The sequence below is a fragment of the Bos javanicus genome, chromosome 19 (assembly GCF_032452875.1).
Source record: "Bos javanicus breed banteng chromosome 19, ARS-OSU_banteng_1.0, whole genome shotgun sequence".
NCBI lineage: Eukaryota > Metazoa > Chordata > Mammalia > Artiodactyla > Bovidae > Bos > Bos javanicus.
The window spans coordinates 48,508,595-48,535,000 of record NC_083886.1 but is presented as its reverse complement, the minus strand read 5'-3'; the positions used below and the strand labels follow the sequence as shown (position 1 = coordinate 48,535,000).

At 56.4% G+C, this 26,406-nt stretch overlaps 1 protein-coding gene and 1 pseudogene across 2 annotated transcripts in view; both read right to left on the bottom strand.

Moving 5' to 3' along the window:
• Positions 1 to 660: 660 nt before the first annotated feature.
• Positions 661 to 26,406, bottom strand: part of MRC2 (mannose receptor C type 2) — a 59,641-nt gene continuing 33,895 nt past the window's right edge. Inside the window, exons 3-30 of one of the 2 annotated variants that reach the window (XM_061392275.1) lie at positions 25,762 to 25,935; positions 25,392 to 25,556; positions 25,104 to 25,217; positions 24,497 to 24,643; positions 19,971 to 20,159; positions 19,700 to 19,854; positions 18,207 to 18,314; positions 15,492 to 15,607; positions 14,773 to 14,921; positions 13,723 to 13,940; positions 12,260 to 12,402; positions 10,808 to 10,910; positions 10,417 to 10,555; positions 10,270 to 10,305; positions 9,867 to 10,027; positions 9,713 to 9,780; positions 8,718 to 8,818; positions 8,285 to 8,421; positions 5,551 to 5,665; positions 5,265 to 5,428; positions 4,977 to 5,085; positions 4,248 to 4,486; positions 3,943 to 4,111; positions 3,695 to 3,844; positions 3,255 to 3,374; positions 2,827 to 3,006; positions 2,123 to 2,149; positions 661 to 2,020 (exon numbers count right to left, since the gene is read on the bottom strand). In XM_061392275.1, the coding sequence (XP_061248259.1) occupies positions 1,797 to 2,020; positions 2,123 to 2,149; positions 2,827 to 3,006; positions 3,255 to 3,374; positions 3,695 to 3,844; positions 3,943 to 4,111; positions 4,248 to 4,486; positions 4,977 to 5,085; positions 5,265 to 5,428; positions 5,551 to 5,665; positions 8,285 to 8,421; positions 8,718 to 8,818; positions 9,713 to 9,780; positions 9,867 to 10,027; positions 10,270 to 10,305; positions 10,417 to 10,555; positions 10,808 to 10,910; positions 12,260 to 12,402; positions 13,723 to 13,940; positions 14,773 to 14,921; positions 15,492 to 15,607; positions 18,207 to 18,314; positions 19,700 to 19,854; positions 19,971 to 20,159; positions 24,497 to 24,643; positions 25,104 to 25,217; positions 25,392 to 25,556; positions 25,762 to 25,935 (3,920 nt within the window). In that variant the 3' untranslated portion in view covers positions 661 to 1,796. The remainder of the gene's footprint in view (positions 2,021 to 2,122; positions 2,150 to 2,826; positions 3,007 to 3,254; positions 3,375 to 3,694; positions 3,845 to 3,942; positions 4,112 to 4,247; positions 4,487 to 4,976; positions 5,086 to 5,264; positions 5,429 to 5,550; positions 5,666 to 8,284; positions 8,422 to 8,717; positions 8,819 to 9,712; positions 9,781 to 9,866; positions 10,028 to 10,269; positions 10,306 to 10,416; positions 10,556 to 10,807; positions 10,911 to 12,259; positions 12,403 to 13,722; positions 13,941 to 14,772; positions 14,922 to 15,491; positions 15,608 to 18,206; positions 18,315 to 19,699; positions 19,855 to 19,970; positions 20,160 to 24,496; positions 24,644 to 25,103; positions 25,218 to 25,391; positions 25,557 to 25,761; positions 25,936 to 26,406) is intronic. The other variant, XM_061392276.1, reaches the window with a different exon arrangement.
• LOC133232614 (D-aminoacyl-tRNA deacylase 1-like) lies at positions 20,167 to 24,487 on the bottom strand (annotated as a pseudogene).

The following is a 26,406-nucleotide window of genomic DNA, read 5'->3' as shown; positions in this document are numbered from 1 at the left end:
CAAGCCTTCTCACTGCACCCAGCGCGACCTGGCACAGTTGACCATCCTTGGCTGTCAAGGCCTTCTCTGTTTGCGGTTCTAACTCCAGCTCAAACATCCTGAATGGAGGTGATGGTGGTGGGTGGGGTCCTGTGACCCACTCCCCTGCCTCAAGGCAGTTTCAGAGCCCACACTACCCAGGGACAAATGTGTACTCACTGTCTTGCAGCTCAAATGCAGGTCTGTCTTGGAAACATGGTGGTGTGGGGCCCCCACCGCGGTCTGGCAGGGGTACCTCACACGCTGGCCTGGGAGCCACAGCCCAGAGACAAGCAGTACCAGCTGACGTTTATGGGACAATTACAGCTCGAGCGCCAAGGCCCTGTGCAGATTGCTTTGCCCAGGTGATCTCACTTAATCCTCAACCTCCTTAAAGGAGCTCGGGAGGTGCATCCTGTTCTCCTGTTTTACACTTTGAAAGGGGAGCCAAGTTGCCCAAGCTCACGCCACTGTCCTTTGGCTCCTGAATGCTTACTCTCACACGTATCCCCAGGAGCAGAGAGAAGGCTGGGGTCCCGTGGCCCCAAGACAGAAGCAAAACAGATGCAAGCCCCCCAAAATAACATGTATCTTTGAAGCAGTATGAAGGACAAGACTCCCAACAAAACAAAGTGGGGACCCTTCTCTCTCAAGCCTCTGAAAGGTGTTTTATTTGTTTGCTTTTCTTTTATCTTTTTCTTTTTAAAACAATAATGGCACATTAAAAAAAATTAAGAACTACAAAAAGGACCGTGTCTTGGAGTCTGTGCTCACATTGCCCTGGGCCATGGCGCCAGGACTGGTGATTCTAACTGGGGCTCCGGCCTCTTGGAAAGGTTCTGGGTGGGTCGTCTCCCCCACACAGGGGCCACTCCAGGGGGTTCAGGTGCTGCTCCTCTGGGCCCCCCTTAGAGGGCGCACCCCAGCTCCCACTGACCCTGGCCAACCACCTTCTCTCTCTCCAAACTACAGCCAGGACCTGGAAACCTTAGGGAACTTACTTTGGTCCCCACAGGGGACTTTACAGGGACAGAGCCCTCCTCTGACTGGCAGGAGATGACACCCCAGCCCAGCCCGGTCATCCCCAAGAGGTCAGGGTGTCTCTCCCCGGACCTGTCTCCAGCCCAGCTGATACCACAGTGATGCTCCGGTCCTCAGTCCCAGCCCAGAACCCTCCCGTCATGCCCTACGGCCACCCCAGCAGGCACACAATTGACAAATGCCCACCCCCCTGTGACCCCCACCAACAGCAAGAGAGGGCTCCCCAGACCCCAGGGCCCTGGCTCAGAAGGAAGGGCTGGGAGAGCAGGCAGGATGCAGGGCGGGCGGACAGCGGGTGGGGGGAGCAGGGAGGATGTGGGATGAGGAGCTGAGCTGCCAGGGTAGGGGAGAAGCGACAGAGGCCGGCTGAGGGCTCAGGGAGGCTCCTCAGACTTTGCAGCGAGAAGAGGGGGTCCCAGGGTTGGGGGACAGGCCTGGGGGGTGGGGGCAGGGAGAAAGAGGCTCCTGTCCTGCCTCCGGTGACCATGGGGGTACAGGCCCGAGTGACAAGACCTTAGGGCCCCCCCAAAAGGAAACGCCATGCTGCACTCAGCCAGGCCTCAGCCCAGCCCTCATGGGAGGGAAGGACCCCACCAGCCCAGGCCCTGCCAGCCCCAGCTCCCCACAGCGCTCCCCAGGGCGCCTCCTCCCCCCATAGGCCGACTGGACCGCAGCTGGTGGGGCGCCCAGCTCCCCCGGCCCCGCCCACACCCTCGGCCCCGCCCACACCCTCGACTCTACTCCTGCTGCTCGTTCATTTCCATGTCGGACACCAGGATGTTCTTCTCGGTGGCCTCGCTGGGGCCGGAGGAGCTGCGGCTGTAGCGGGCACCCTCGAAGGCCCCACGCTCGACGCTCTGTCGCCGCCGGTAGAGAATCAGGGCAGCCGTCAGCAGAGCCAGGAGCAGGAGCACCGCCATCAGCACCACCACCAGGGCCGCGGGGTTCTCCGGGAGGGCTGCTGTGGCCGGAAGGACCCTTGGTCAGAAGCCCCGCCATGCCCGCCCGCTGCCCAGAATGACCAGGACCCGGGGGGAGAGGGCTAGTCCTGCCTGCCACTCACCTGATGGGGAGAAGCTGCTCGCCTCAGCTGTAGGGGAGGAGGGACCAGTTAACAACAGTGGTAGTAACAATACAGTAATAATAAGCAAACATGCAAGAACATTTCCTGCAGTGCCAGACACTTCATTGGCTCATTTACTTCTCTCATAGGTACTCTTATTACTGTTGTTGTTTAGCCGCAGAGTCGTGTCCGACTCTTCTGCAACCCCTTGGACTGTAGCCTGCCAGGCTCCTCTGGCCATGGGATTTCCCAGGCAAGAATACTGGAGGGGGTTGCCATTTCCTCCTGCAGGGGATCTTCCCAACCCAGGGACTGAACCCGCATCTCCTGCGTTGGCAGGGAGATTCTTTGCCACTGAGCCACCTTCAAAGCCCATAGGTACTTTTATTACCCCATTTTACATGAATAAACTGAGGCCAGAGAGCTTGAGCAATTTACCCAAGGTCACAGAGTTGGCAAACGGTTTGGCCTGGGCTCGAACCCCATATCCCTGCCTTTAACCACTACAAAATGGTTACTGTCTACCAATGGCTGTCTACTCTGGCAATTTTCAGGAAGGGCCAGTCCTTGGTACAGACCAATTGATCCCAGAGGAGGGTCCCGGTGACCCCAGGCCTGTTGACTCCCTCCCATCCACTGTGTGGCCTGCAGAATGAGCAGCGGCCCGGGCCCCCCCGCCCCCCAGCACCAGATGTCTCCCGCACCTCGAGGGAGCTTACAGACGACGCCCATGCTGATGTTGGCGCAGGCCCCCGGGCGCCACAGCCCGCTGCTGCTCTGGATCCAGTAGCAGCTGTTGTGGCTCAGCATGCTGGGGCCCAGGCCCGGGGGCCCCCAGTTGGAGTAGTTCACAGCTGTGTTGTCCTGCCAGACCAGGGTGCCCCCTGTGGGAAAGGTGGCATGGGGGGGGGGTGCATTGTTGGGGATGGGGGGGGCAGCGAAATGGAGCAGAAGCAGCTGGGAGAGAAGAGGCCTGTTCTAGAAAACCCCCACATCCCACAGATCCTCACCCCCCTCCCACAGGCCCTCACCGCCCACCCCCCCACCCTTCACCACCAGCCAAGCCCCAGCGGAGGGCCTCCCGCTGTAGCCCGAGGCCTGCCCCTCCTGACCCTATACCCAGGAGGCCCACCTTTGGGGTTGAAGTTCATGCCCAGCCAGGCGCCCCGACTCTGGCCCTCAGAGCTCTGCAGATGCTCCCAGACAAACACGTTCTCCATCTCATCCAGGATGGACAGGACCGCGCCGCCCGCTGGACACAAAGGAGGCCGACGTCAGGGCAGGCGAGTCTCCTGGGGGGTAGCAGAGCCCCCGGAGAGGCCCCGCCCTCTTCCCTGGCAACCTGAATAGAGGATGGCATGGAGACGTGCGTGTAACGGGGGGCTACATTTATATCCATGTCCCGTCCCAGGTGGTCTGTGTGGATTGGACCCTGAGGGGCACTGAGAGGTGAGTGCAGCCGACAAGCAGAGTGCAGCACGGGGACTATATTCGTGGGGTCTCTGAGCGTCCTCGAGAGGGGTCGCCACCCGAAACGCCCAGGTGGGGGCGCTCGCCCCCTCCCCAGCCCACCTCTCTGGCAGCGCTGCAGCGCCTCCTTGTGGCCCAGCAGCAGCTCCATGTGGAAGGAGTAGCAGTGCTCTCGGAAGGGAATCCATGCCGAGTCCGCCAGCCCCTGGGGACAGCTCCCGTGGTAGCTTATTCGTCGCGGAGGAGGGGGCCCTGTGAGGGGGGAAATGCAGGATTGAGGAAGTGGCCCAGGGTCCTCCTGGGGTTGGCTTCTCCCCGGCCAGCCCTTGCCCCAGCGGGTGGGCACTCACCGCCGTGAACTCCACACACAGCACCCTGCAACTTGGTGTCACAGCTGGTGGTGCGCCAGGCACCATCCGTGTCCACGTAGGCGCAGCCCCCGGGGTGCTGGGGCTCCCCATCCTGCCAGCTCACGTAGCTCAGCGGCTCCTCCGAGACCCAAGAGTACCGCCGGGAGCCCTGGGCACAGGGGGCCATCAGGACGGGAGCAAGGGGACCAGCCAGGGCCGGATGGAGGGGGGTGGCCACGGAAGGCAGGGGGTTAGGAGGAGACAGGGAGGGAACTGGGGGTAGGGGGCCCCAGCCCAGTGCCTACCTCCTCACTGGCCAGCCCAATCCAGAGTGGCGTGCGCAGCCCTCGGGTGGCCTGAGTGAGGAAGGCCTGGGTGTAGGGGTCAAGCACGTGCGCCAGGCTGGCATTTCGGCTCTCACACAGCAACAGGGCGTCGTGCCAGCGCAGCGGCTTCTGCAGCAGCCGGAAGGTGCCGTTGAGGTAGGAGAGCTCAGCGCCCGGGGCAGGGGGCGACGCTGCTGGGGATGGGCTCAGGGAGGGGTCTACAGGGAAGGGGGCAGGACTCAGGCCGGGCTCTGCTCCCCTCACCCCATCCCCAGGCATGAGGCCGAGGGGGAACAGCAGGCAGAGACCAACTCTCCTTTGGGCATGGTAACCGTCGGTCACTGTTGTTATTAATAATATGTTCTTACTAGTAAAGGGATGAGGAACCTTGAGGCTGACCAGGAACCCAGGGCAGAGGGACCCCTGCTCGGAGCTGCAGAAGCCTCAGATGTTGAACCACGGGGTCCCTGCCACAATGCATGCCCAATACCTTAGTTCTTCCTGGGTAGCCCTCCAAATCCCAAACCTTCCTCCTGCAACCCCTGGATGCTCACTGCCTGTCCCTCTGATCGGTGCCTGGCCTTTCTGCCCATTTGCTTCCCAAGCAGAGTGGTCCCCTGAGATCAGGGACCATGCCTCATTCCTCCTGGCTCGGCCCACAGCATCCAGCCCTGGGCTGAGGTTTCCAGGCTCCCGGGTGATACCTACCCGTGGCCTTCTGGCAGATGAAGCCATGGGTCTCCTCTGCACAGCTCCGGTCATCCCAGCGGCCAGTGAAGTGGGTTGAGGGGCTATGCAGGACCACGGCACAGCTGGTCTGGGGGGAAGGAGCTGCTCAGGGGAGCCCCAAGAGCTGCCTGCCTTGTGCCACCACCCCCAAAAGTCTGTACTATGAGCAAAGAGGTTGCAAGGGGGTCCCCAGGTGTGAAGACACGTGCTGCGGGCCAGGGCGGGTTAGCGGGTGAAGAGGAGAGCATGGGGCAGGGGCTTCCTCACCGGTATGTTGCCGCTGGGAGCAGGGCTAGGGCCAGAGGGCTCCCCAGGGGCCCAGTTGGCGTACTGCAGAGGCTCCTGCTCCACCCACTGGAAGTCCCTCTTCGAGGCATGGAGGCCAATCCAAAGGTCAAAGGTCACATTGGGCAGGCTGGCTGTGATGAACGCTACAGTCCCCCAGAACAGACTGTGATGAGCCACAGGGCGGCAGCCCCCTCCTCACTCTGCTCTAGCCGTCTAGGGGGACGGTATCAGAGGATTCTGGGGCCTCCCCCTGGGCTGACCCTACCTTGCTCTAAGGGGTTTGCAATGGTGACCAGTTGGGCCTCTTGCTGTTCACAGGAGAACTGTGCCTCTGACCACTTCACCCGGTCCTGGGGGTCCTGGCCTTGGATTCTGAAACACTGTGGGGCGGAGGGGGGAGGCGTGACACCCAGCTCCACCTCCCTGGCCCCCACACCCAGGAACTCCGACCCCTCAGCGCCAGGCCCTGGGGAGGCTTTGGGGGTTGGGAGAGAAAAACAGGAGAACCAGGACATCTGGGTCTCCTTGACCAAGGCTCTGATACCCTCCCGACCTGGCATGGCAAATTCACATACACTTGCCCACCCCTGAGGAATTTTAAAGTGGGAAGATTTCTCTGGGCCACCAAATGCTGCACTACCTATGACAGCAACCCCTGGGCCACGCCTGGGGACAAGGTCTGTCTGGTTCTTGGCTTCATATACTTCAAAGGCCTTCAACAGAATTATTGGTATCATTACAATGATGCTGACAAATTAAGAAAGGGACCGGTTACATATATGAAATATATTGTTTTAGATTAGGTGGAAGAAGCCATAAGAATAAGCTTTTGGAGCAATTCAATGACATGGAGAAATACTCAAAATACAACACTGAGGAAAAAAAGGTTGGCTACAAAATTGTGCTATTTAGTATGATCTCAATTACGGGGGAAAAGTCAGAAAGTGGAGTGACAAATATGGATAGTGGTTATCTCTGGAGAGTATAGATGAGTTTTAGTTTTTTTTGTTTCAAAATATAAATAATACATCTTACTCTTTTTGTTTTCTTTAAGGCAGAAAAGGTGTATTATTTGCTTGAATAATCTGAAGACAGTGAGAGCTCCATGACACTATGAGCTGGCTGCACTCCAGCGCATGACAAAGATTTATGGATTATGTTATCTAGTGTTAACTAATCTAATCCTCACAACTCAGTTAAGCAGTCTTACAGTGTCCGGCAAAGAAGGCATGATTCAAAGCTCATACTAAGGATGCCAGGGAAAACCACAAGGAAATAGCACACTTTGCTTCCTGGGATAAGCTCTTTCAGCCGCTAGATAAAAACAATGAAGGTCTAATCAGGTTGGATGAATCAGCCCATGGGTCACTAACCACTCTTGGAAAGAAACTCACACTCGAGAAGGAACATTTTGAAAACATGTTTAGAGGCACATCCATCCTGATTCTCTTGATTGCCTCAAACTCTCCTAGCTGTACACTCAAAATAGTTGGAAAGAGAATCTTCTAAATGTTGTTTTTTAAAAAATCTTCCAGAGACTTTTTTTAAACCCTCTCAATCAGTTCTTCTCAGTAGTTTATAAGGCAGATTCATTTAAATGCAAAAATTGATGAGCTAGTTTTTAAACAAAAATCGGCAGAAGGACTGAAAAATTTAATTGGCATTTAACTGGCAGAAGGACCGAAAAATGGAGAGAAGGACTTAGAAAGCCCAGCCAATGATGGATGAACTTTCTTCATCTATTTGTCTTTGTAAGGCAATCTTTTCATCTACAACAACCATTCAATCCATGTTCTAAAATAATTTGAACTCCAAACAAGACCTGTGAAGTCTGAATCAGTGTCAGACCTAGATTTTTTAATAAAGTATAGGGACTTCCCTGGTGGTCCAGTGGTTAAGAATCTGCCTGCCAACGCAGGGGACACAGGTTCTATCCCTGGTCGGGGAATACCCCACATGCCACAGAGTAACTAAGCCCGTGAACCACAACGAAGAATAGCCCCAACTCGCCACAATTAGAGAAAGCCTGCAAAGGTCCTGCAAAGGAGGACCCAGTGTAGCCAAAAATAAATAAAGAAATTAAAAATTAATAAATAAAAATAATGAAGCATATGTGATCACTTTGCTCTTATCAAAATTATTTAAAATAGTAATAATTATTATAATTGATCAATTGAAGAGTGAGCACAAAATGTTTTTCATACCATTAAAAGGAAAATTTTTGAAAACCTAAAAATACTGTTTTAAAATCTTTCATTTCAGTTCAGTTCAGTTGCTCAGTCGTGTCCGACTCTTTGCAACCCCATGAATCACAGCACACCAGGCCTCCCTGTCCATCACCAACCCCCGGAGTTCACTCAGACTCACGTCCATTTAAAATCTTTAGCTCAGGCTTTAGATTGTTTTGTTCGTGTACATATTTTATTATATATGACATCAGTCACATTAATATGGAAAGTGAAAGTGAAGTCGCTCAGGCGTGTCCGACTCTTCACGACCCCATGGACTATAGCCTACCAGGCTTCTCCATCCATGGGATTTTCCAGGCAAGAATACTGGAGTGGGGTGCCATTTCCTTCTCCAGGAGACCTTCCCATCCCAGGGATTGGACCCGGGTCTCCCTCATTGTAGGCAGATGCTTTTACCGTCTGAGCCACCAGGGAAGTCCCAATATGGAAGTAAATACATATATTTACTTTTGCACACATATGTAAGGCACACATATATATTTTGTATGTTCAACATTTTGTTTTTAATAAGAGTTCATTATCAAGATGTTTGGTGACCAAGGATCTAGAAAACTCACCAAACGATATGGGCAACCTTATTACTTTATGAACTGGAAGCTGAGTTAGTGTCCGAGGGGTCTAGCCCTGGTCCTGGGGCTGAGCAGGGGAGAGGGTGGTAGGTTCAGGCCAGAGGCCATGACTCTGAGGTTGCCAGAGGGCCAGGACTCCTGAAGCTCAGCCTTCCCCTCAGGCCCCCTCCCTACTCCCTACCTTGTTGAGGAACTGGCTCCAGCCAGAGGGGCAGCCCCCTGTGGGCGGCGGGTCTGGGGGCTGCTGCTCTCTGGTGCTGTTGCGCCGCTTGCAGATGTAAGGCAAGGCTGTTGTGCACCTCTGGTCCCCCCAGTCCTCTGTGAAAAGTGAAGAGCAGTCACTCTGAGTGTGGGGCTGGGCTGCCAGCACCTGGCCTCACGCCCTGAGAGGAAGCGGGGCTGGGGCTCGGGTCCTGTGTCCAGCTCTGAACTCAAGTGCTCTGCGGCTGCTGGACAGGCACCGGCCCGCCCCTCTCTGGATCCAATCCTTTTTGGGTTGGGCGAACAGAGAGAATGAGAAGAGACTGAGGGCCCCTGCCTGGGCTCACCTCGCTGCCCTGAACACCAACCCTCCCCTCGGCTTCTGCACCCTCTCTGCCCTACCCTGCCCTCACCTCGGCTGGCCATCATGTACACGCACTTCTTGTCCTTGCCGATGGGCCGAGGTTTGCCGGGGGCCCAGGAGATGAAGTTTATAATGGAACCATCTGTCCACCTGCAATGGCACAAGCAGGAGTGATCCCAGTACAGGGCACCAGGTTAGATCTCCCCTGAATGCAGAAGCGAGGGGGCAGAGACCAGGGCCCAAGTCTAGGGGCTCAGGGCCACAGACTGAAGAGCGAGGCTACTGAGCTCAGTGCAGCAGGAGTCCAAGGACCCAGTGCCTTCCATTTCTCTAACTAGAAAAGAAGTCTAAGGATCCCAGAGCAGGAGTCCAGTGGCAACGCTGTGTTCAGACACTCATGTGCTCTCTGGTCTTTCTGGTAGGTGAGCCCTGAGCATGAAGAGGCCCCTCTGGACCATCATGTGTTCTTGCCCACGTCTTCAGTGGACCTTTTTCGAGAGTGACCCCAGCATAATACGAATTGCTGTTATTTAGTGCCCATGGACAGAGGAGCCTGGTAGGCTGCAGTCCATGGGGTCGTGAAGAGTCGGACACGACTGAGCGACTTCACTTTCACTTTTCACTTTCATGCATTGGAGAAGGAAATGGCAGCCCACTCCAGTGTTCTTGCCTGGAGAATCCCAGGGACAGGGGAGCCTGGTGGGCTGCCGTCTATGGGTCCCAAAGAGTCAGACACGACCGAGTGAGTGAACAATGAGCTGGATGCAGCACCAAGGATTCAGACACCTTATTTTTAGTCCTAAGGACAACCCTACCAGGCAGGCCTCGTTGTTTCATTTTATGGTGAGAAAACCAAGAGAGGCCCAGAAAGGTTAAGTCACTTGCTCAAGGCCACACAGCCCGCAAGGGGCAGAACCGGATTCAAAACCAAATCTTGTCTCTTGTGTGCGATGCTGCCTCTCATTTCCAGCCCGAGTCCCTGCTAGCCATCCACGCATGCGCCCCGCTGCCCAGCCACACCCACCGCCCGGCCAGGACTCCCACCTGAAGCGCCCGTCGCTCTCTGAGGTGTGCAGGCCGATCCACCAGTGCTGCTCCTGGCCCCGAGAGAACTGGGGAAGCCGGGCAGGCAGGTGAGGATTGGCAGGGCCTTTTCCCTGGCTCCCGGGCTGCCCTCCCTGCTTGCTGGCATGCCCACCTTCTGCAGGTTGTGCCCCAGGAAGTCCAGCTCGGCCTGGCTGTGCACTGAGACCAGTTCAGCCTGGAACCACGTGCAGATGCGCTGCGCCTGCGCCCACGTGGAGTGGTGCTCGAAGAACTTATACTCAGCCTCCTGGAAACGCAGCCATTCCCGCCGGCCTGCAGGGGCAGCATGTGGGTGGAGTCCAGGCTTCGGCTGCCTGCCCACCCCGCCCAAGGAGGACAAGGCGGGTTCAGGGCAGCCAGGGCAGGCGGGCCTGCGAGCCCATCTGACCTGGACCAGTAATGTGCCCCGATCCCCTTTTCCCTCGGCTCAAACCCTTAACCCCCTTCCCTTCTGTCCTGGTCAAGCCCTTCCCTGGCCGGCTGCCACGGGGTGTGGGATGGACAGGAAGCCTCACCTTGCGGGCTGACGTCAGGCTCCCGCACGTCCGTGCCTACGGGGACAACAGGGACAGACACGCTGCAGAGAAGGGAGACCCTTCCTTGGACCCCGGGCCCTGCTGCCCGTCATCCCTTGCCCGGTCCGGCAGCGCCGCCCCACCAACCTCGAGGGATCTTGCAGATCCAGTCCAGCTGCGTCTCGCACTGCATAGCCACCCACTGCAGGGAGGCCAAGTCGAGCACCGTGCAGCTGCGGATGTCATCATCGTCGTGCCGGCTCCGGTCGAAATTGTGGTAAGAGAACTGGTGACGTCAGAGGGGGAGAGGGGCCTCAGGCACAGGCTACCCCCAACCCCAGAGCAGACCAACGAGAGGCCTGGCATAAGCTGCGACCCCCACCCCGTGCCCCAACCTGGGCTAGGCACCCCCACCACCCTCTCCTTGCCATAGGCCCTGCCTCTACTGAACCTCGTGCACCTTCGAAAGGCCACGCCCACTCCAAAAGGCCACGCCCACATCTCGTCCATCCGCCCCGCTTCCTCCAGGCCCCCTTACCCCAAGTCCATCACTCCAGCGCCAGCTCTGCCCGGCTCCGGGGTCTCGACGGTTCAGGCCGATCCAGAACCAGTGCTGCTCGTGGATCTCGGGCTCGGATTCACTTCAGCACAACCCAGGGGTGGAGACAGAAGGCATGGGGAGGGTCAGAGTTGTAGGGGAATCCTTGCAGTTGTGACTCGGGCAGTCCCGGGGGCCTGGAGCCTCTCCATCTGGGGTTCACACTGAAAACACTGTTGAGCCCACCGTAAAATGTCTTCTCCCCAGAGAGAACTGGGCCAGCTGGGCCGGGCACCCCGCTCACTGACTGAGGGCAGGTGTGGCCTGGCCCCTTCCACTGCTGCCCTTTGAGTAGGGTGTGCCCCTCCAGCAAGTGTGCAGACTTCCACTTTAGGAAGTAGACAGGGGCAGTGCATAGACCTGGGGCCATGGACTCAAACACACCTCGACTCCAGTCCTAGGTCATCCCTGGACCAGCTAGCTCTGTGACCTTGGGCAAATAACCCAACCTCTTGATCAGCCCACAAGGGATAATGTCTACTTTGTAGGGTTGAGGAGAGCATTGAATGTGGGTTCAATGTTTACTGCAGCCTCTGGCACACAGCAAGAAGTGATCAACATGGGCTCTAATAATCACTAGTCAAATAATGTCATTGTGCTGTTTGCTGGGAGGAGACGTCCCTGGAATTAAGATCTGGAAACCTGGATCCATTTGGATGTTTCCCAAGGCTAAGGGATGATGGGGTTGTGTGTCATAGGAACCCACGAGACACAGACAGGGTTCTGGGGGAAACCCCCATGGGTAAATGCTCACTTTTGCAGCCTTTCTCGTCCTGTCTCTCAGGAAAAGTTGTTTATTGAGAAGTGTGGGTTATTATGGGATGGTGTAGGGTTACAGGAAGGGGCACTCACTTGGATAAGCTTATAGATTTTGCCAAGGAGAAGGAAAGATGGTAAAGATTAGGGTTGTATGTGTGCTCAGTCAGTCGCGTCTGATTCTTTGTGACCCCATGGACTATAGTCCACCAGGATCCTCTGTCCTTGGGATTTCCCATGCAAGAATACTGGAGTGAGTTGCCATTCTCTTCTCCAGGGGAATCTTTCCGATCCAGGGATTGAACCTGCATCTCCTGTGTCTACTGCACTGCAGGTGGATTCTTTACTGCTGAGCCACCAGGGAAGCCCCTAAGAGTTAGGGTTAGGTTTGTGTGATCTGAGAGTCCGAGAGGGTGCTGTTGGCTCACATGAGCAACACAGGGTCTCCAACTCCAGCGAGACCAGGGTTACTTAAGTGGGGACAGGGCAGGCCTGGCACTAGCAGCAGACACACAGGTCATTCCAAGCCTCGGGCAGACCTCGCTGGGGTCCCCTTCCCCCTGCCCACTGCCCTGTGTCCAGCAAAACCAAGAGCCCCACACACGTGTACATGGGCCAGCGCCTTAAGCTCAGTACCCGAAGATCTTGTTGAGCATGTTGGCCACAAAGTGCTCCTCTTCGTAGCTGGCCAGGCTCAGCAGCTGGGCCCCCAGCTCCTGGCAGGCCCCCTGGGCCTGGACCCAGGTCTTCTTATCCTGCAGCCGCTCCGAGCTGAACACCTGCAGGGGCAGAGTCCAAGCTGTCCCCCGGCCTACCTCCCCACGGGACACTTGCCCTCCCATGACTTGTGTGGAGAGGGGGCTGGGGCTTCAGTGGACAGGGTGTCGAGGCTAGTTAAGACAGCCCTGCTCATCAGAGAGGAAGCCCCTGGGGAGGAAAACTGGCACAGGCACCTCCCAGAGATGGTCCCAGTGACGAGTGGGGCAATCAGGGCTCTTATCCCAGCAGAGCCACAGTTTGCTGTGGGCAAGTCCCTCTGCTCCCTGGATTTCAGTATCTTTCTATAATAAAAGACCCTGGACTACCTCAGTGGCTCCCAAACCCAGCCAGGTTTAAAAACACAGATCACCAGGCCCCACCACAGCCCACTGAATCCCCATCTCTATAGTGACAGCCTGGAAGATTTTTAAATTTTTTTAAACCGAAGTACAGAAGTACTTCGGTTAAAAAAATTGATTTACAATGTTATGTTAATTACTGCTGTACAGCAATGTGATTCAATTATAAATATATATATGTGTGTGCGGGCTAAATCGCTTGTCATGTCCTATTCTTTGCAACCCTATGGACTGTAGCCCACCAGGCTCCTCTGTCCATGGGATTCTCCAGGTAAGAATACTGGAGTAGGTTGCCATGCCCTCCTCCAGGGGATCTTCCTGACCCAGGGATTGAACTCGAGTCTCATTATGTTTCCTGCAGTGGCAGGCGGGTTCTTTACCACTAGTGTTACCTGGGAAGCCCATAAATATATACAGATTCTTTTTTAATATTCTTTTCCATTATGATTTATCATAGAATATTGAATATAGTTCTGTGCTATACAGTAGGATCTTGTTCTTTACTTATTATATATATAAAAGCTTATATCTGCTAACCCAAACCTCCTACTCCATTTCTCTGCCAACCCCCTTCCCTTGGCAACCACCAGTCTCTTCTCTACATCTGTGATTTTGTTTCTATGTCATAGAAAGGTTCATCTCTGTCACATTTTAGATTCCACATATAAGGGGTCACATATAAATCACGCTCCCGGGGCAATTCTAAAGAGCTGCCAGCCTGGCCCCCTCTGAGCGTCTCTAAAACTGATGGTCTCTGTGGGTTTTTCAATTCCTCAATTGTTTACTGAGCACCTGCTGTGCACCAGGCCTCAGAGGACACTGACAAGAGTTTCAACAGAAAGGACCTAAGGGGAGAAGTTTCTCTAGGGCCCACCTGCTCGGATCATGGCTGGGTCCCACCGGGACCATCCACCCTGCCAGGGATGCTGTCTCTCTGCTCTTGTTTCTTTCCCCCCACCCTGAGGCCCACAGGCTGCCTACCTTATAGCAGTGCCGGAGTTTGGGATCTGAGCCCCAGCCCTGCGGACAGGCGCCGGTGAGGCTGGGCGTGGGGTCTGGCCCAGGCAGCTCAGGCGTCACGGGCGTGCCCAGGCTCTGGCGGCAGATGTAGCGAGCCCGGAACGATGTGCAGTTCTTCACCTCCCACAGCCCCATGGCACTGCCTGTGGCCAGGGCCACGCAGCCCCCACGGCTGTACCCTGGAGGAGGGAGGAGGGGACCCACACACTGAGCCCTGCCTCACATCCCCGAGGGGCACCTCCATGGCCCCCGCATGGGGAGCCAGCTTGGCCATCTCTGCAGGGACATGTGCTGTGGGGTTGGGGGTGGCAGGGCTGGAGAGAGCAGGAAGGAAATGGAGGCAGAAGCCTCACTCTGTGTTGGCTCCTGTGAGATCTTAGGCAAGTTGCTTAACCTCTCTGAGCCTGTTTCATCATCTACTCCATGTTTGAAAAGGCTTAAAAAAGATAACAGGGGACTTCCTTAAAAAAGATAACAGTGGATTCGCGGTTAAGAATCTTCCTTCCAAAGGGATATGGGATCGGTCCCTGGTTGGGGAACTAAGATTCCACATGCTGTCGGGCAACTAGAGAAGCCTGTGTACTGCAACCACTGAGCCCGCGAGGAAGACCCAGCACAGCCAAAAAAATAAAAGATTTATAAAAAAATTTTTTTAAGATAATAAATGTGAAATGGCATAATAGGAAGCACTTGTTCTATGCCCACTATTCCAAGGGGTTTACATATATTAACCCATGCAAGCCGCATGTCAGCCCCGTGAGGAAAGAACCATTATCCCCATTGGACAGATGAGGAAACTGAGGCTCAAAGATGGACAGCTAATAAACTGCAAAGTCAGGACCCGAGCCAGGCATTTCAGCTCTGGAGGCCATCCTTCTATCCATATTACCACACTCTATGAATGCTGTCTCCTATGAAGCCCTGGGTCTCGGTCGTGGCAGGGGTGATCCACCATGGCCCTCCCGGCTTCACCAAGGCACCGCCGAGAAGGGGGCTGAGTGAGGGGCTCACCAGGCTGGTCCCGGTTCCAGTGGGTGTACATGACCTCGTCCCCGCTGAGCCAGCGGAAGGAACCGGTGAAGTTGAGGTCCTGCAGGGCCGTCCAGAAGTACTCGCCATCCCAGTTGTAGATGAGGCTGCTGACAAAGGCCTGCTCGAACCTGCGGGAGAGAGGCTGGTCAAGGCAGGCAGCTCAACCCCCACAGCTCCGGGGGCCCCAGGCCAGACGGCCTGCTCAGGGAGCCTGGGTGCTGCAGCCGATCGGAAACTTGCTCAGGGAAGTGGGGACCCCTGGGGAAGCTGCAGCTGACACAGCTGACCCCCGCTGCTGTCTGCATCTCCACGCCTTGCTGAGAGAAAAATCAGACACGAGCCAACTCTTGCCTGGAGAATCCCAAGCACAGAGGAGCCTGGCGGGCTACAGTCCACGGGATGGCAAAGAGTCGGACAAGACTGTGAGACTAACTTTCACTTTTCAAGGCCTCTTTGGGGCATCCAGCCCACATAGAGGCCTGTTTCTGCCCCCCGCCCAGGAACTGCCCCATGCTGGGGTCGCCTAATAAACAAGAGTCATTCTTATGATAATATTAGAAAAAGGCCCTGGAGATAGTTGAAGCTCAGAGGGACTCAATGCTCAAGTCCCTCTGGACTTGATGGCAGGCTGCTGCCCCTTCTGGTGGAGGGACCGCATTCGACCAGGACATAGGGGTGGGCTGGTCCCCCTCTCATACCTGTTGGTGATGGTGACCAGCTGAGAGCCGTGGTCGGTGCACAGGCGCCGGGCCTCACTGTAGGTCACCTGGTCCTCTCCCAGCCAGTAGCAGGAGGGGCTGTGCCACGTCCAACCCTGGCTCAAGAGAGTGGGCAGAAAAGGGGGTGTCTGGGGGAGGGCTTCTTCTCTCTCACTGATAAATCCTGGGGTGGGGATGCCAGCAGTGGCACCACTGAATTTTCTGCAGGCTTGAGCACAGGACTGAGGGGGCTGGTTTGACACCAGAGCCGGCTCTTCCTGTGCTGTCTGCACTGTGCCACGCCACACTGCCCCGCCTACCATCACCCACAGCTGCCAGGTCCAGAGTGGAAGCGTGGCCCAAGGGAGGCAGCCAGTCACCCGGCCTGTGGCCTGGCCAAGAAAGATGAGTGGCCCACTGGACTCCTCTCTCGGGTATTTGAACCAAGAGACGTATTGGGAAAACTGCCAGCTGGCTGGGAAATGAGAGCTGAAAAGCTGGGAGAGCGGCCAGCAAGTGGAGGGGGCTGGTTGATCCTCAGGGGCCTGGAGAAGCTGGAGTAATGGAATGGAGGCAGTGCCCGCCTGAGGGCGGTGGGGGCGGAGAACAAGCCCTCAGTGAGGGGCAGCAAAGTTGCAGTAGACCGCCCGTCCTTCACGGCTGGCTCGCAACAGCCCCCCCAACCCACCCCAGGAGACCAGGGAGGCTTTACCCCACCAACCCATGGCCCCTTGGGTCGCCCTGAGGGCCTCTCCGCCCCTGCAGACAAGGACCTGAGGCTCTGAGACATTACATGGCTTGATTTTATACAGACTGTACAGGTGGAGCCCAGGCCTGAACCCACGCCACAGAGACTGCATCCATCCCCGCCACAGCCCTGCTCCTCCTAAAATGACCCCAGGTGCCTACCAGGGTCTTCGCCTCCAGCAGGCCTTCGAGGGGGATACCTGGGGCGGGGGCGGGGGCTGGAGCCCGGGAGAGAGGTGAGGTGGGGGGAGGGGGGCAGCCCCCTGGGCAGGAGCCAGTTCAGAACAAGCTGGTGTGTGTATATGTGTGTCGATGTATGTGTTTAGTCGTATTTATGCATATGCGCATGTATGTGTATATGAGTATGTGTGTGTACGTGTGTGTCATTGATGTTTAGTCTCTGAGTCATGCCCGACTCTTTGCGAACCTATGGACTGGAGCCCACCAGGCTCCTCTATCCATGGGATTTTCCAGGCAAGAATACTGGAGTAGGTTGCCATTTCCTAGTCCAGGGGATCTTCCCAACTCAGGGATCGAACCCACATCTCTTGCATTGGCAGGCGGATTCTTTACCACCGAGCCATCAGGGAAGTGTGTGTGTGTGTGTGTGTGTGTGTGTGTGTGTTTATGTATGTATGTATATGTGTGTGTTTGGGGGGCTTCCCTGGTGGCTCGGACAATAAAGAATCTGCCTGCAATGAAGGAGACCTGGGATCAATTCCTAGGTTGGGAAGATTCCCTGGAGAAAGGAATGGCAACCCACTCCAGTATTCTTGCCTGGAGAATTCCATGGACAGAGGAGCCTGGCAGGCTACAGTTCATGGGTCACAAAGTGTTGGACGCGACTGAGTAACTAACACTTTCTCTTCCTTTTCATATAGGTGTGTTTACATGTGTATGTATATGTGTGTATGGGGGGAGAGGCACAGACCCCCATATTCCAGCAGGACTGTGCTAAGACCCCTGGCTCTCTTGGGGTGTTAACCATGGCAGCTCAACAATCCCCCACCCACTCCAGGCCGGCCCTGGCGCGGGACAGTTAGTAGTAGCCCCTCTGCTTCACCCAGCCTGGTCAGAGCCCCGGCCAGCCCCTAACCACGCTGGCCCCCACACTCTTCAGCCCGGTCCCGTGTGCTCTCCCTTCCTCCCCACTAGAGCTCATGCCTGCAGGCATTTCCTGCTCTCCCCTAGGGGAGAGTTCGGGGTGCAGGTGGGTGGGTGTGATAAGGCGGCTTGATCCAAAGGAAGATAGAGTGAGGAACCAGACTGGCAGTGAGGGGCCGGCAGGGGGAACGTGGCTTCAGCAGAGGGAGCCGCCAGGGGCCCAGACACCACAAAGTGGCCTTTATGAGCAGCCTGCCCACACGCTCCACACTGCTCACATCCCTGCCTGTCGGGGCAGGGAGGGGGGTAGGCGTGGGACTGAAGGAGGGAAATGGGTCAATCCCTCGCCCTCACCCTCACTCACACCCTGTCTCCCCGACTCATTCACAGGGAGGGTGACCAGGGTGGCCTGGTTCCCCCACCCCCACCCGAGGAGAAAGACAAGCACACACTGTGTCTGTGGCTGGTGTGCGTGCCAGCAAAGATGGGTGGGAAAGCGGGGGCTGGGGGAGAGCGAGGGTACACAGAGGAGACCTAGGTGGTCCCCAGCAGCCTCCACACAGGTGATGACTGGATCAGACTTGGGGGTGGGAGTGGGGGGCCTGCCTACCCCCACCTCTGAGTTCTCTGCAGCTTTCCATGGAGAGGGGGCTCAGGGCTGGGGTGGAGTGGGGAGCTCCACTTCCTCCCAACAGCTTTCTACCCCCATCCCACCTCATCCTGTATCACTCCTTCTGGATGGAGCAGTTTGGAGGGCAGGAAAAAGGGAGGATACCACAGGAGGCTGCGGATTCCTCCTGCCCTCCTGCCCCCGGGAGCCCCTCTGGCTGGCCCCATCCGGGGCAGCTCCAGAAGCACCCTCACCTTCCGGCAGCCGTGGTCCTCCTCGGCAGCCCCCTGGCTCAGCTGGCCTGCCTTCTTGCAAATGGACGGCAGGGACTGGTTACAGGGACTGTCGTTCCAGCGACCTTCCTAGGGACACAGGGTGAGGGGCAGTGTCAGTCTCTCTCCCCCAAACCTCCCAAACCTGGCCCTGCCTCTGACTTGCTGTGTGACTCCAAGCAAGAAGCTTGACCTCTCTGTGCTCCATGGTGGAAAATGGGTGGGGGCGTGCAGGATTAGTGCCATAAGCCTCACTAGGCTGATGTGAGCACAGAGTAGCTGTGCAGATGCCTCCAAACTTTGACAAGCACTGTCAAAATAGAAAAGGTGCTCATTTAAATTAGCTCACGTCATAAACACCAAGGACAAGCTGGCTAAGACAGATGAGATTCCCAGTTTGGCAAGGTGTCCAGTCAGTACTTGCAGATCCAGGGCAAGCAGAGACTGTGTGCCCAGACCCTCCCCTCGTTGATGGAGCTGAAGAGGAACTTAGTTCAGCCCCTCCTAACAGCTTTGGTGCTTCTGTGCTGAGTGCATCCAGCCAGCAGTTTTTGCCTGCCTTGAGTGCCATCCGGAGGGCAGAGGTGTCTGTGTGTCTCAGCCCCCAGGAAAATGTGCAGTATTTAGCAGATGCTCAATAAAAGCACGCGTTCTCAATTGTATCTGACTTTTTGTGACCGCATGGACTATAGCCCGCCAGGCTCCTCTGTCCACGGGATTTCTCAGGCAAGGATACTGGAGTAAGTAGCCATTTCCTAAAACAGCATCCTCTAAGCCAGACGCCTCTGGGGTCCCTGGCACTGTTGGCTGTATCTCAAGGCAGAATGTCCTCTCCGTCTCTGAGGTCGGTAGTCTGTCCTACGGTTTTGTCTTTTAAGGAACAGACTTACCTCTGCTTGAAACCCTGTATCAATTCCTTCATCCGCCCACACTGTCTGAACCACAGCCATGGCAGACAGTCACAACGCCACCATTTCTTGAGAGGACAGGACCCTGCCCTGGGGTAGGGCTGGCAGGGAGCAGCCCTGCCTGGGGAGCTTGTCCCCATAATGTGGGTTCTGACGCCACCTGCTGGCGGGGAAGTGCAGCCCGCAGGAGATCAAGATGATCACCGGGAGACAAACGTCCAAAGGTTTCATTGAACTCCTTTAATCCTCATGAAGACCCTCTGAGGATGGCACCTTTAGAGTTCCACTGACAGCTGGGAAAACTGAGGCTAAGGAAACTCAGCTAAGGAAACCGAGGCACAGAGACATTAAGTAACTTGCCCAAGATGACCCAGCTAGTTGGAAGTGGAGAGGAGAGTCAAACCCTGGCAATCTCTCCACGCGGACGGGAAGGAGACAAATGGGGAGGAGGGATTCCGAGAGGCAAGGGGGTGGGGTCACAAGCAGGAGCCAATAACGGGACACCCCTCAGCTGCGGTGGCACCGGGAGGCGGGGTCTGGGGGCCCTGTGAGGAGAGAGGTTCTTACCGGCCCCCAGATGGTGACACAGTCCTCCAGGCTGTCTCGGAAGTTGTTGGGCTCAAAGGGGTGCCAATGGGTGAAGCTCACGAGGCTCCCGTCGGACCACTCAAAATTCATCTGCAGTTTCAGGTCGTTGAGACCAATCCACAGCTCCTCCACCTCTGGGGGGGTGCGGCAGGGGAGAGGGGACATCAGGAGGTCGGCCTTCTCCACTGGCAGGGGAGGCGAGGACAGTGCCTGAGCCCCCAGGACGGGCGTTGGGGAGGCAGCCCCTCACCCTGCTTGATCTGCTTGGTGATGAACTCCAGCTCCGCCATGCTGTGGATGCTGAGCAAGTCGCCCCCACCCCGCAGACACATCTTCTTGGACTCCTGCCAGCTGCGCTTCTCAGCCTGCAGGCGGTAGCAGTGGCCCTGGAAGGGCTGCCAGCTGGGCTCACACTCCACCTTCACGTTGGCCCACACATCTGCGGAGACCAGAGAGGCCGCTGTTCAGGGGCCGAGACGCCCAGCATGGGCTCAGACCCCCTGGGTGTCAACGCAGACAGGGCCTTGAAGTCCACCTCCTCCCCAAATGTGTCTTAGATCCACTCTTCCCACCAAGCCAGGTCTGAATACCGAAGGATGTTGAAAAGACAAAACCCTCAGGGCAGCTGGAGCCCTGGGAGATGGTGGCAGATTCCACTCAAGATAGGATGGCCCCTCCAGCTGGGGCTCTCAGAGGGAAAGATGGATGGGGACTCAGAACAGAACTGCCCCGGGAACCTCAGTTTCCTCCTCTGTAAAATGGGGCTTCCTGCTGTAAGATTCCAGCTTAGCTCATGTCCACCTCACTTCATAAATGACACCGCCGACACTGTCTCAAAGGACATCTCTGGGGACTTCCCTGGTGGTCTGGTGGCTGAGACTCCATGCTCCCAGTGCAGGGGAGCCTGGGTTCATTCCCTGGTCAGGGAACTAGATCCCACGTGTCGCAACTAAGAGTTTGCATGCCACAGCTAAAGATCCTGCGTGCTGCAACTAAAAAAAAAAAAAAACCATATGCCACAACAAAGATTGAAGGTCCCACCTGTCACAACTAAGATCCGGTGCAGCCAAATAAATAAATATTAAAAAAAAAAAAAAAGAAGAAGAAAGAAAAGAACACCTATGGAGCAGGCCACATCAGTCCAGGATGAAGCAGGTGGGAAATGCACCCCCCTCCCAAGTCAGCAGCTCATGAAGTCACTGCTGCCTGGCAGGCATCTGCTGGTTGAAATTCTTCCTCTCATTCCCTCCACCACCCCTTTTCCTCTCCCTGAACCCTAGGGCTGAGAAACCGACCGGTCTTAGGCCCCTCCTCACCCCCATCTCCGTGCATTTCAAGTTCACCCTCTAGGGATTGGGGTCCCAGGGCACCTGATGCAAACAAGCTCTCACTTGGGCCTTGGCAAGAGAAAACAGGACTTCATCAAACCACCTACAACATTGGGTTCGGGCAGGATTCTGCCTGGCTGGGCAAGAAAACATGTACCCACTTGAAGCATCATCCCACTGGGATACACTCCACCCTGGGAGATGCTCCAAGGACTGGCCATACTGTCTCTGGCAGACCCGGCAAAGTGGGGAGGGCTGAGAGCCTAAGCGGGCTCCCTCAGTGGCTCAAGACCTGTCAATCATCTCTTGTCAGCAGCTGGGCTAAGACCCGAGGCTGCCACCTGGACAGAAGAGTTTAGTGGGAGGGAGGAAGCTCAGGAAACGTGGATGCTTCAGGGCCCGATGGTGCCTGCCTCTGAAATGACATGCTTCGAGTGATAAGTGCTGGAAGGCAGGACCCACCCAAGAAACTGCTTAGAAAATAACACCCTGGGACTTCCCTGACGGTCCAGTGGTTAAGAGCCTGTGCCTCCACTGCAGGGGGCGCGGATGCCATCCCAGACTGGAAAACTAAGGTCCCACGTGCCATGCAGTGCAGCCAAAAGGAAAAAAGAAAATATGCCTCACGCAGAGAGATGTGGGCTGGGATGAAAGAGGAAATCCAAGGCTAGAGACATATTTGCAAGTTCATGAGGCCCCAGGGGAGGGCTCCCCACAGCAGCCATGCTGGGCAGATCCAGGGTACAGAGGACTCGGTGAGGGGCCAGGCCCAAAGGGGACCATGTGGGCAAGGCCTGCCCACACCAGCCCTGTGACCCTCCTTTCTTTGCCTGCCCCAGGCTCCCCCGTGTCCACCCCCAGGGGGAGGTGAGGTGCCCTTGATGTGGGCACCAATGTTTTAAACCTTTGCTCCTGATCCCCTAGGGGATGAGGGGAAAGAACAGTGGCCAATGGCCCCAAATCAACCTTTGGCAACACTTTAATGGTCAGAAGCAAAAGTCTGCTCTGTAAGTTCTCCACTTTCTGTGTTTTGTGAATTTTTGTTTTGTCTTGCTGTATTTCTTTATATAAATCCCCTCTTCACCCCATGGGGACTGGACTCCTGCAGGAGCCACTCCAGCCCATGGAGATGCTCCTCTGAGCCAGGCCAGGTCTCCAGCCTTTCAGCAACCCTGCAGGGGATATGAGTTTACCTACCCTCAATCGGCACCTCTGAGACTAAGCTGCTGGATGAAGGCCACACCCCAACTCGGCGCCCTGCCCCTAAAGCTACCTCGGTGAATCACAAATGTGAGCAAGACACTCCCTGCCTTAAAAGCCTGCAAAGGCTCCCACAGCCTACCTGGCCCCACCTGAATTTCATCGGGAAGCCAAAATCCTTTAGGGACTGGCTGCAACCTGCCCTTCTGAACTGTTCATGTCCCCGTGCCCTCTAAGCCAGTACTTCTCAAACTCTACACCAGTCACTAAGATCTTGTGAAATGCAGGCTCTAGTTCAAGTAATTGGGGGGAGGAGGGGCGAGGCACCTGAGAGTCTGCATTTCTAATAAGCACTTACAACATCACTTGGGAAGGTGCTGTTGGTCCAGGGACCACACTTTTTTTTACGTTCTCACATAATATATTATTATGGACGACTGTTCTGGAAAAACATGGACAGCGTGAATGCATTTGGGACCCATCACAGACACTTAGAAATACACCATAGTGTAAAAGGAGGATTCGATGACAAGTGATGTTGGGTCAGCCTGTTCCAAAAGCAAGCAGAGAATCAGGGGAACCACCACGGCTCCCCGAGGGAACCCTTGGGTGTGTCCCTTGCTGCTCTTTGGGTGGGGCGCCTTGTCCACGCTGGCAGCACCCATCTCCTCTGTTAAACGACAGCAGCAGCAGAAAACGGTAGCACTCCTTTGGTGGTTTTTTGTTTTTTGTAGGTTCCCAGTTTTTTATTTCCATCTTCCTTTTCAGGATTCGGTTCCAAATTCTTAAAGTAGTGTAGGTGTCTAGCATCTTTCATGAATTTTTCAGGATCCAGTTCTGCTCAATGATAATGCACTGCGCCTGGCCCACCTACGGGCTCCCGCTCAGAGGACATGTCCCCCTCCACCCCGCTGCCGGCTTTGTGGTCTTCCTTGCGGGGAGCACTTCTCTTCTTGCTTGATCCGGAAGGCCCTTTGGCTCTGGCTTTTTCTGTCCTCTGTTGTTGCTTTTCAAGCTTCGACAGGTGTTCTGGATCAGAGGCAACAGCACCAGGGGCCGGAGATTCCAGTTCCATGGTCACAGGCCCATCGTTCTGAATGTGGACTTGCAGGCAGGCACTGAACTTGCCACCTTTGATGAGCTCTGGCCTCTCCGCCTTGCACAGCGGCTCCAGGAGGCCCTTGTAAAAGGCCTCAGCCTGCCCTGCGGGCATGGCCAGGTGGAAGTGGGCTCGTTGCCCTTGAGGACGCGCTGCAGGGAGGACTGGCACGGCACATCGTACTGCTTGTCCATCAAGCTCTTCGACCAGTGCTTCCCACTCTCATCCTCAAACACATGCAGGTTTAAGATCTTCCGGACCACATGCTCCAGTTCCAGGGAAATACCCAACAACACGCTGATGACCCATCTGATGGCGCCTATCTGCTCTCCTCCAACTGTGATGCTGGCCTGGGTGATGCGCAGCACCATGGCCTTCATAGTGGCAGCTGGGACAGGGACCATGCTTTTTTTTTTTTGTTAATATTTATTTACTTATGGCTGTGTTGGGTCTCAGTTGCAGCATTCTGGCTTCTGTGTAGCTGTGGATGTAACACACTAGCTGCTCTGCAGCATACGGGATCTTAGTTCCCAGACCAGGAATTGAACCCACATCCCCTGAATTGGAAGGTGGATTCTTAACCACTGGATCACCAGGGACATCCCGGGACCACACTTTTAAGTAGTGGCCATCTGTACTCTAACCTTCAGGGTGCAATCCTCGCCGACCTTAGAGCTGCTGTGACCTTCCAGGCCTCCATGCCTTTGCACCTGCCCTTCCCTCTGCCAGGCATGCCCTTTCCCCACACCTCTTTATGGCTTTTTAAACTTATACTTCACTTGAAAGGCCCAAATCCAATGTCACCTCCTGGAAACCCTCCTTAGCTCTCAAGAGCTTGATCAATTTCTTCTCAAAGCTCTCTAATATATATTCTATTTTTTACAACAACTCGGGATATTCCGTTTGTGGGTTGACATGTCCATCACCTGCGGCAGACTGCGACCACCAGGAGGACAGGATGGGTCGTGAAGCATTTAATACAGTTCCCAACAAATGTCCCAGAATGAATGAATAGCACATTTCAATTTGTTCAGATTTCAGCAGAACCATTTAAGAAGAGGGAGGATCCGAGCCCCTTGTGCTGTGAGGGTGGGTGGGCAGTGGCTGTGGCCTGAGGAGCCCCCCACCACCCACGTCCACCCCACTCACCGGGAGGTGGGGGCTCGGCGGCCGTGGCGTTGGGCTTCTTCTTGCAGACGTAGGGCAGCGCGATGCTGCAGTCACGGTTCTGCCAGCCACCGGACGACTCCGTGCGGATCACCCCGCAGTTCTCCTCGCTCGGGTTGTCCGGCTGATCTGTGGGGAGCGCAGGGCGCCAGCGCCCCAGGGGAGAGGAACTCACCCCCTGGCCCGGGAGCCCTCCCCCGAGCCTCACGCTTCCCTGGAAGCCTGAGCCCGCTCAGATGCCCAGCGCTGCGCTTCGGCTCTCTTGCCTCCTCCCCGGGGCTCACGTGGTCCACGACCTTCTGCCTGGGCCAACCATGCCCACCCTCCCTGGCCAGGCCTGCTGAGGGCCCCAGTGCCCGTAGCTGAAAGGTTGCATGGGGATGAAATCCAGTCCACCTTCCAGGCCAAGTGCCGCCAGGAAAGGGCATCATTCCTAATTTAGACAACGTGCTGCACGGATCACTGGCACCCAATCTGGAGTGGGTGGAAATCTGCTGGTCTAGAGTAGGGTACCAGGGAAGGAGTACCTAGGAGACCAAGTGCCTGTGGGATCCCCAGGCCGCCCTGCACCCCAAACCCGGCGCCTCACCACTCTCCCAGTTGAGGTACTTGAGAGGCGAGTTGTCTGACCACTGCCAGCCTCCACTGGTGTCCAGGTCGTTAAGGCCAATCCACAGTGTGGAGCTGTAGCCAGTGAGGAGCCCTGACCACAAGAGGGCGACAGTGAGGTGGGGGGGTCATCCTAACCCCAGTCCTCCACTCGCTGCCCCACCAACTGCATCCTGCCCTCCAGCAGCAGCAGAAAGGGCTCAGGGCCACCCTTCAAGGTGGGGACAGGTCTTGGGGTCCTGCCCGCTGCCCCCTGCCCCCGCCTCACCATTGATGTAGGTCTGCTCGTGGATCTCCGTGATGCTCAGCAGGTCTGCCCCCTGCTGCTCGCAGCTGGCCCAGGCCTCCCTCCAGGACAGCGTGGACTGGAAGTTGAACTGATAGCAGCTGTCGGTCAGCTGGTCCTTGTCCCAGAAGGTCTCGCAGTCGTTACCTGCCACCATGACAGCCAGGTGTGGGTCCCGCCCCGGCCCGCTCTGCGGGGTCCAAGGGGAGGTCCCTCAAGGAATATGCAGAGACCCTATGGAGGTGGGGGGTGGGGGCACTTCTCACTCGAGTCTGGAAAGTTCCACCGCCCACACCTGCTGCACTCCCCACCCCAGGGCCGACCTCCTGCCACCCCACCCACTGGCCCTCACCCTTGATGGGGCAGAAGCCCCAGCGCTCGTCCTTGCCGTAGTCCTGGGTGGTGGCGCACCACAGGTGCCCATCCTCGCGGCCAGTGCTGGTGCAGCCGTGGAACCACTGGTTGTCATATTTGAAGGGGATGGTGCACGGCTTCCCGTGGGAGTTGCCCTGGATGGTGTAGACCTCTGCAGGAGAGGGGAGCCAGGCCCTTGGCATCTGGACCCCAGAGGCTGCCCAGCCCGCTCATCCCTCAGGGAAAATCCCCTACGGCCTCGGGAGCCGGGGTGGGCAGGGGTCAGCAGAGAGAGGGAGGGGGCAGCGATGCCAGACAGTGGCCGGAAGGCTGCCTCTGCCCTTGGGTCAGCCCAGGAGCCTGGGAGAGGTCCCGCTGCTCATCCCATCGGGCTGGGAAAGGGGGTCCCCTAGGGCCCCTAACACCTGTCCAAAATTCAGCTGCCTCACATGCCAAGTTCCATCTTGGCACTCCAGGGGGTATCCTGGGAAAGGGCCCCCAGGATGGAGCTGCCCACCAGGAAAGGCTTCTCACAGGCTGACTCCAGTCCCCATTCATCCGTGCAAAAGGGGGATGGAGACACCTGTGGACGGTGACCCTGGGGTCCCCTTGAAGAGTGGGCCTGGGAGAAAAGGGGTTTCTC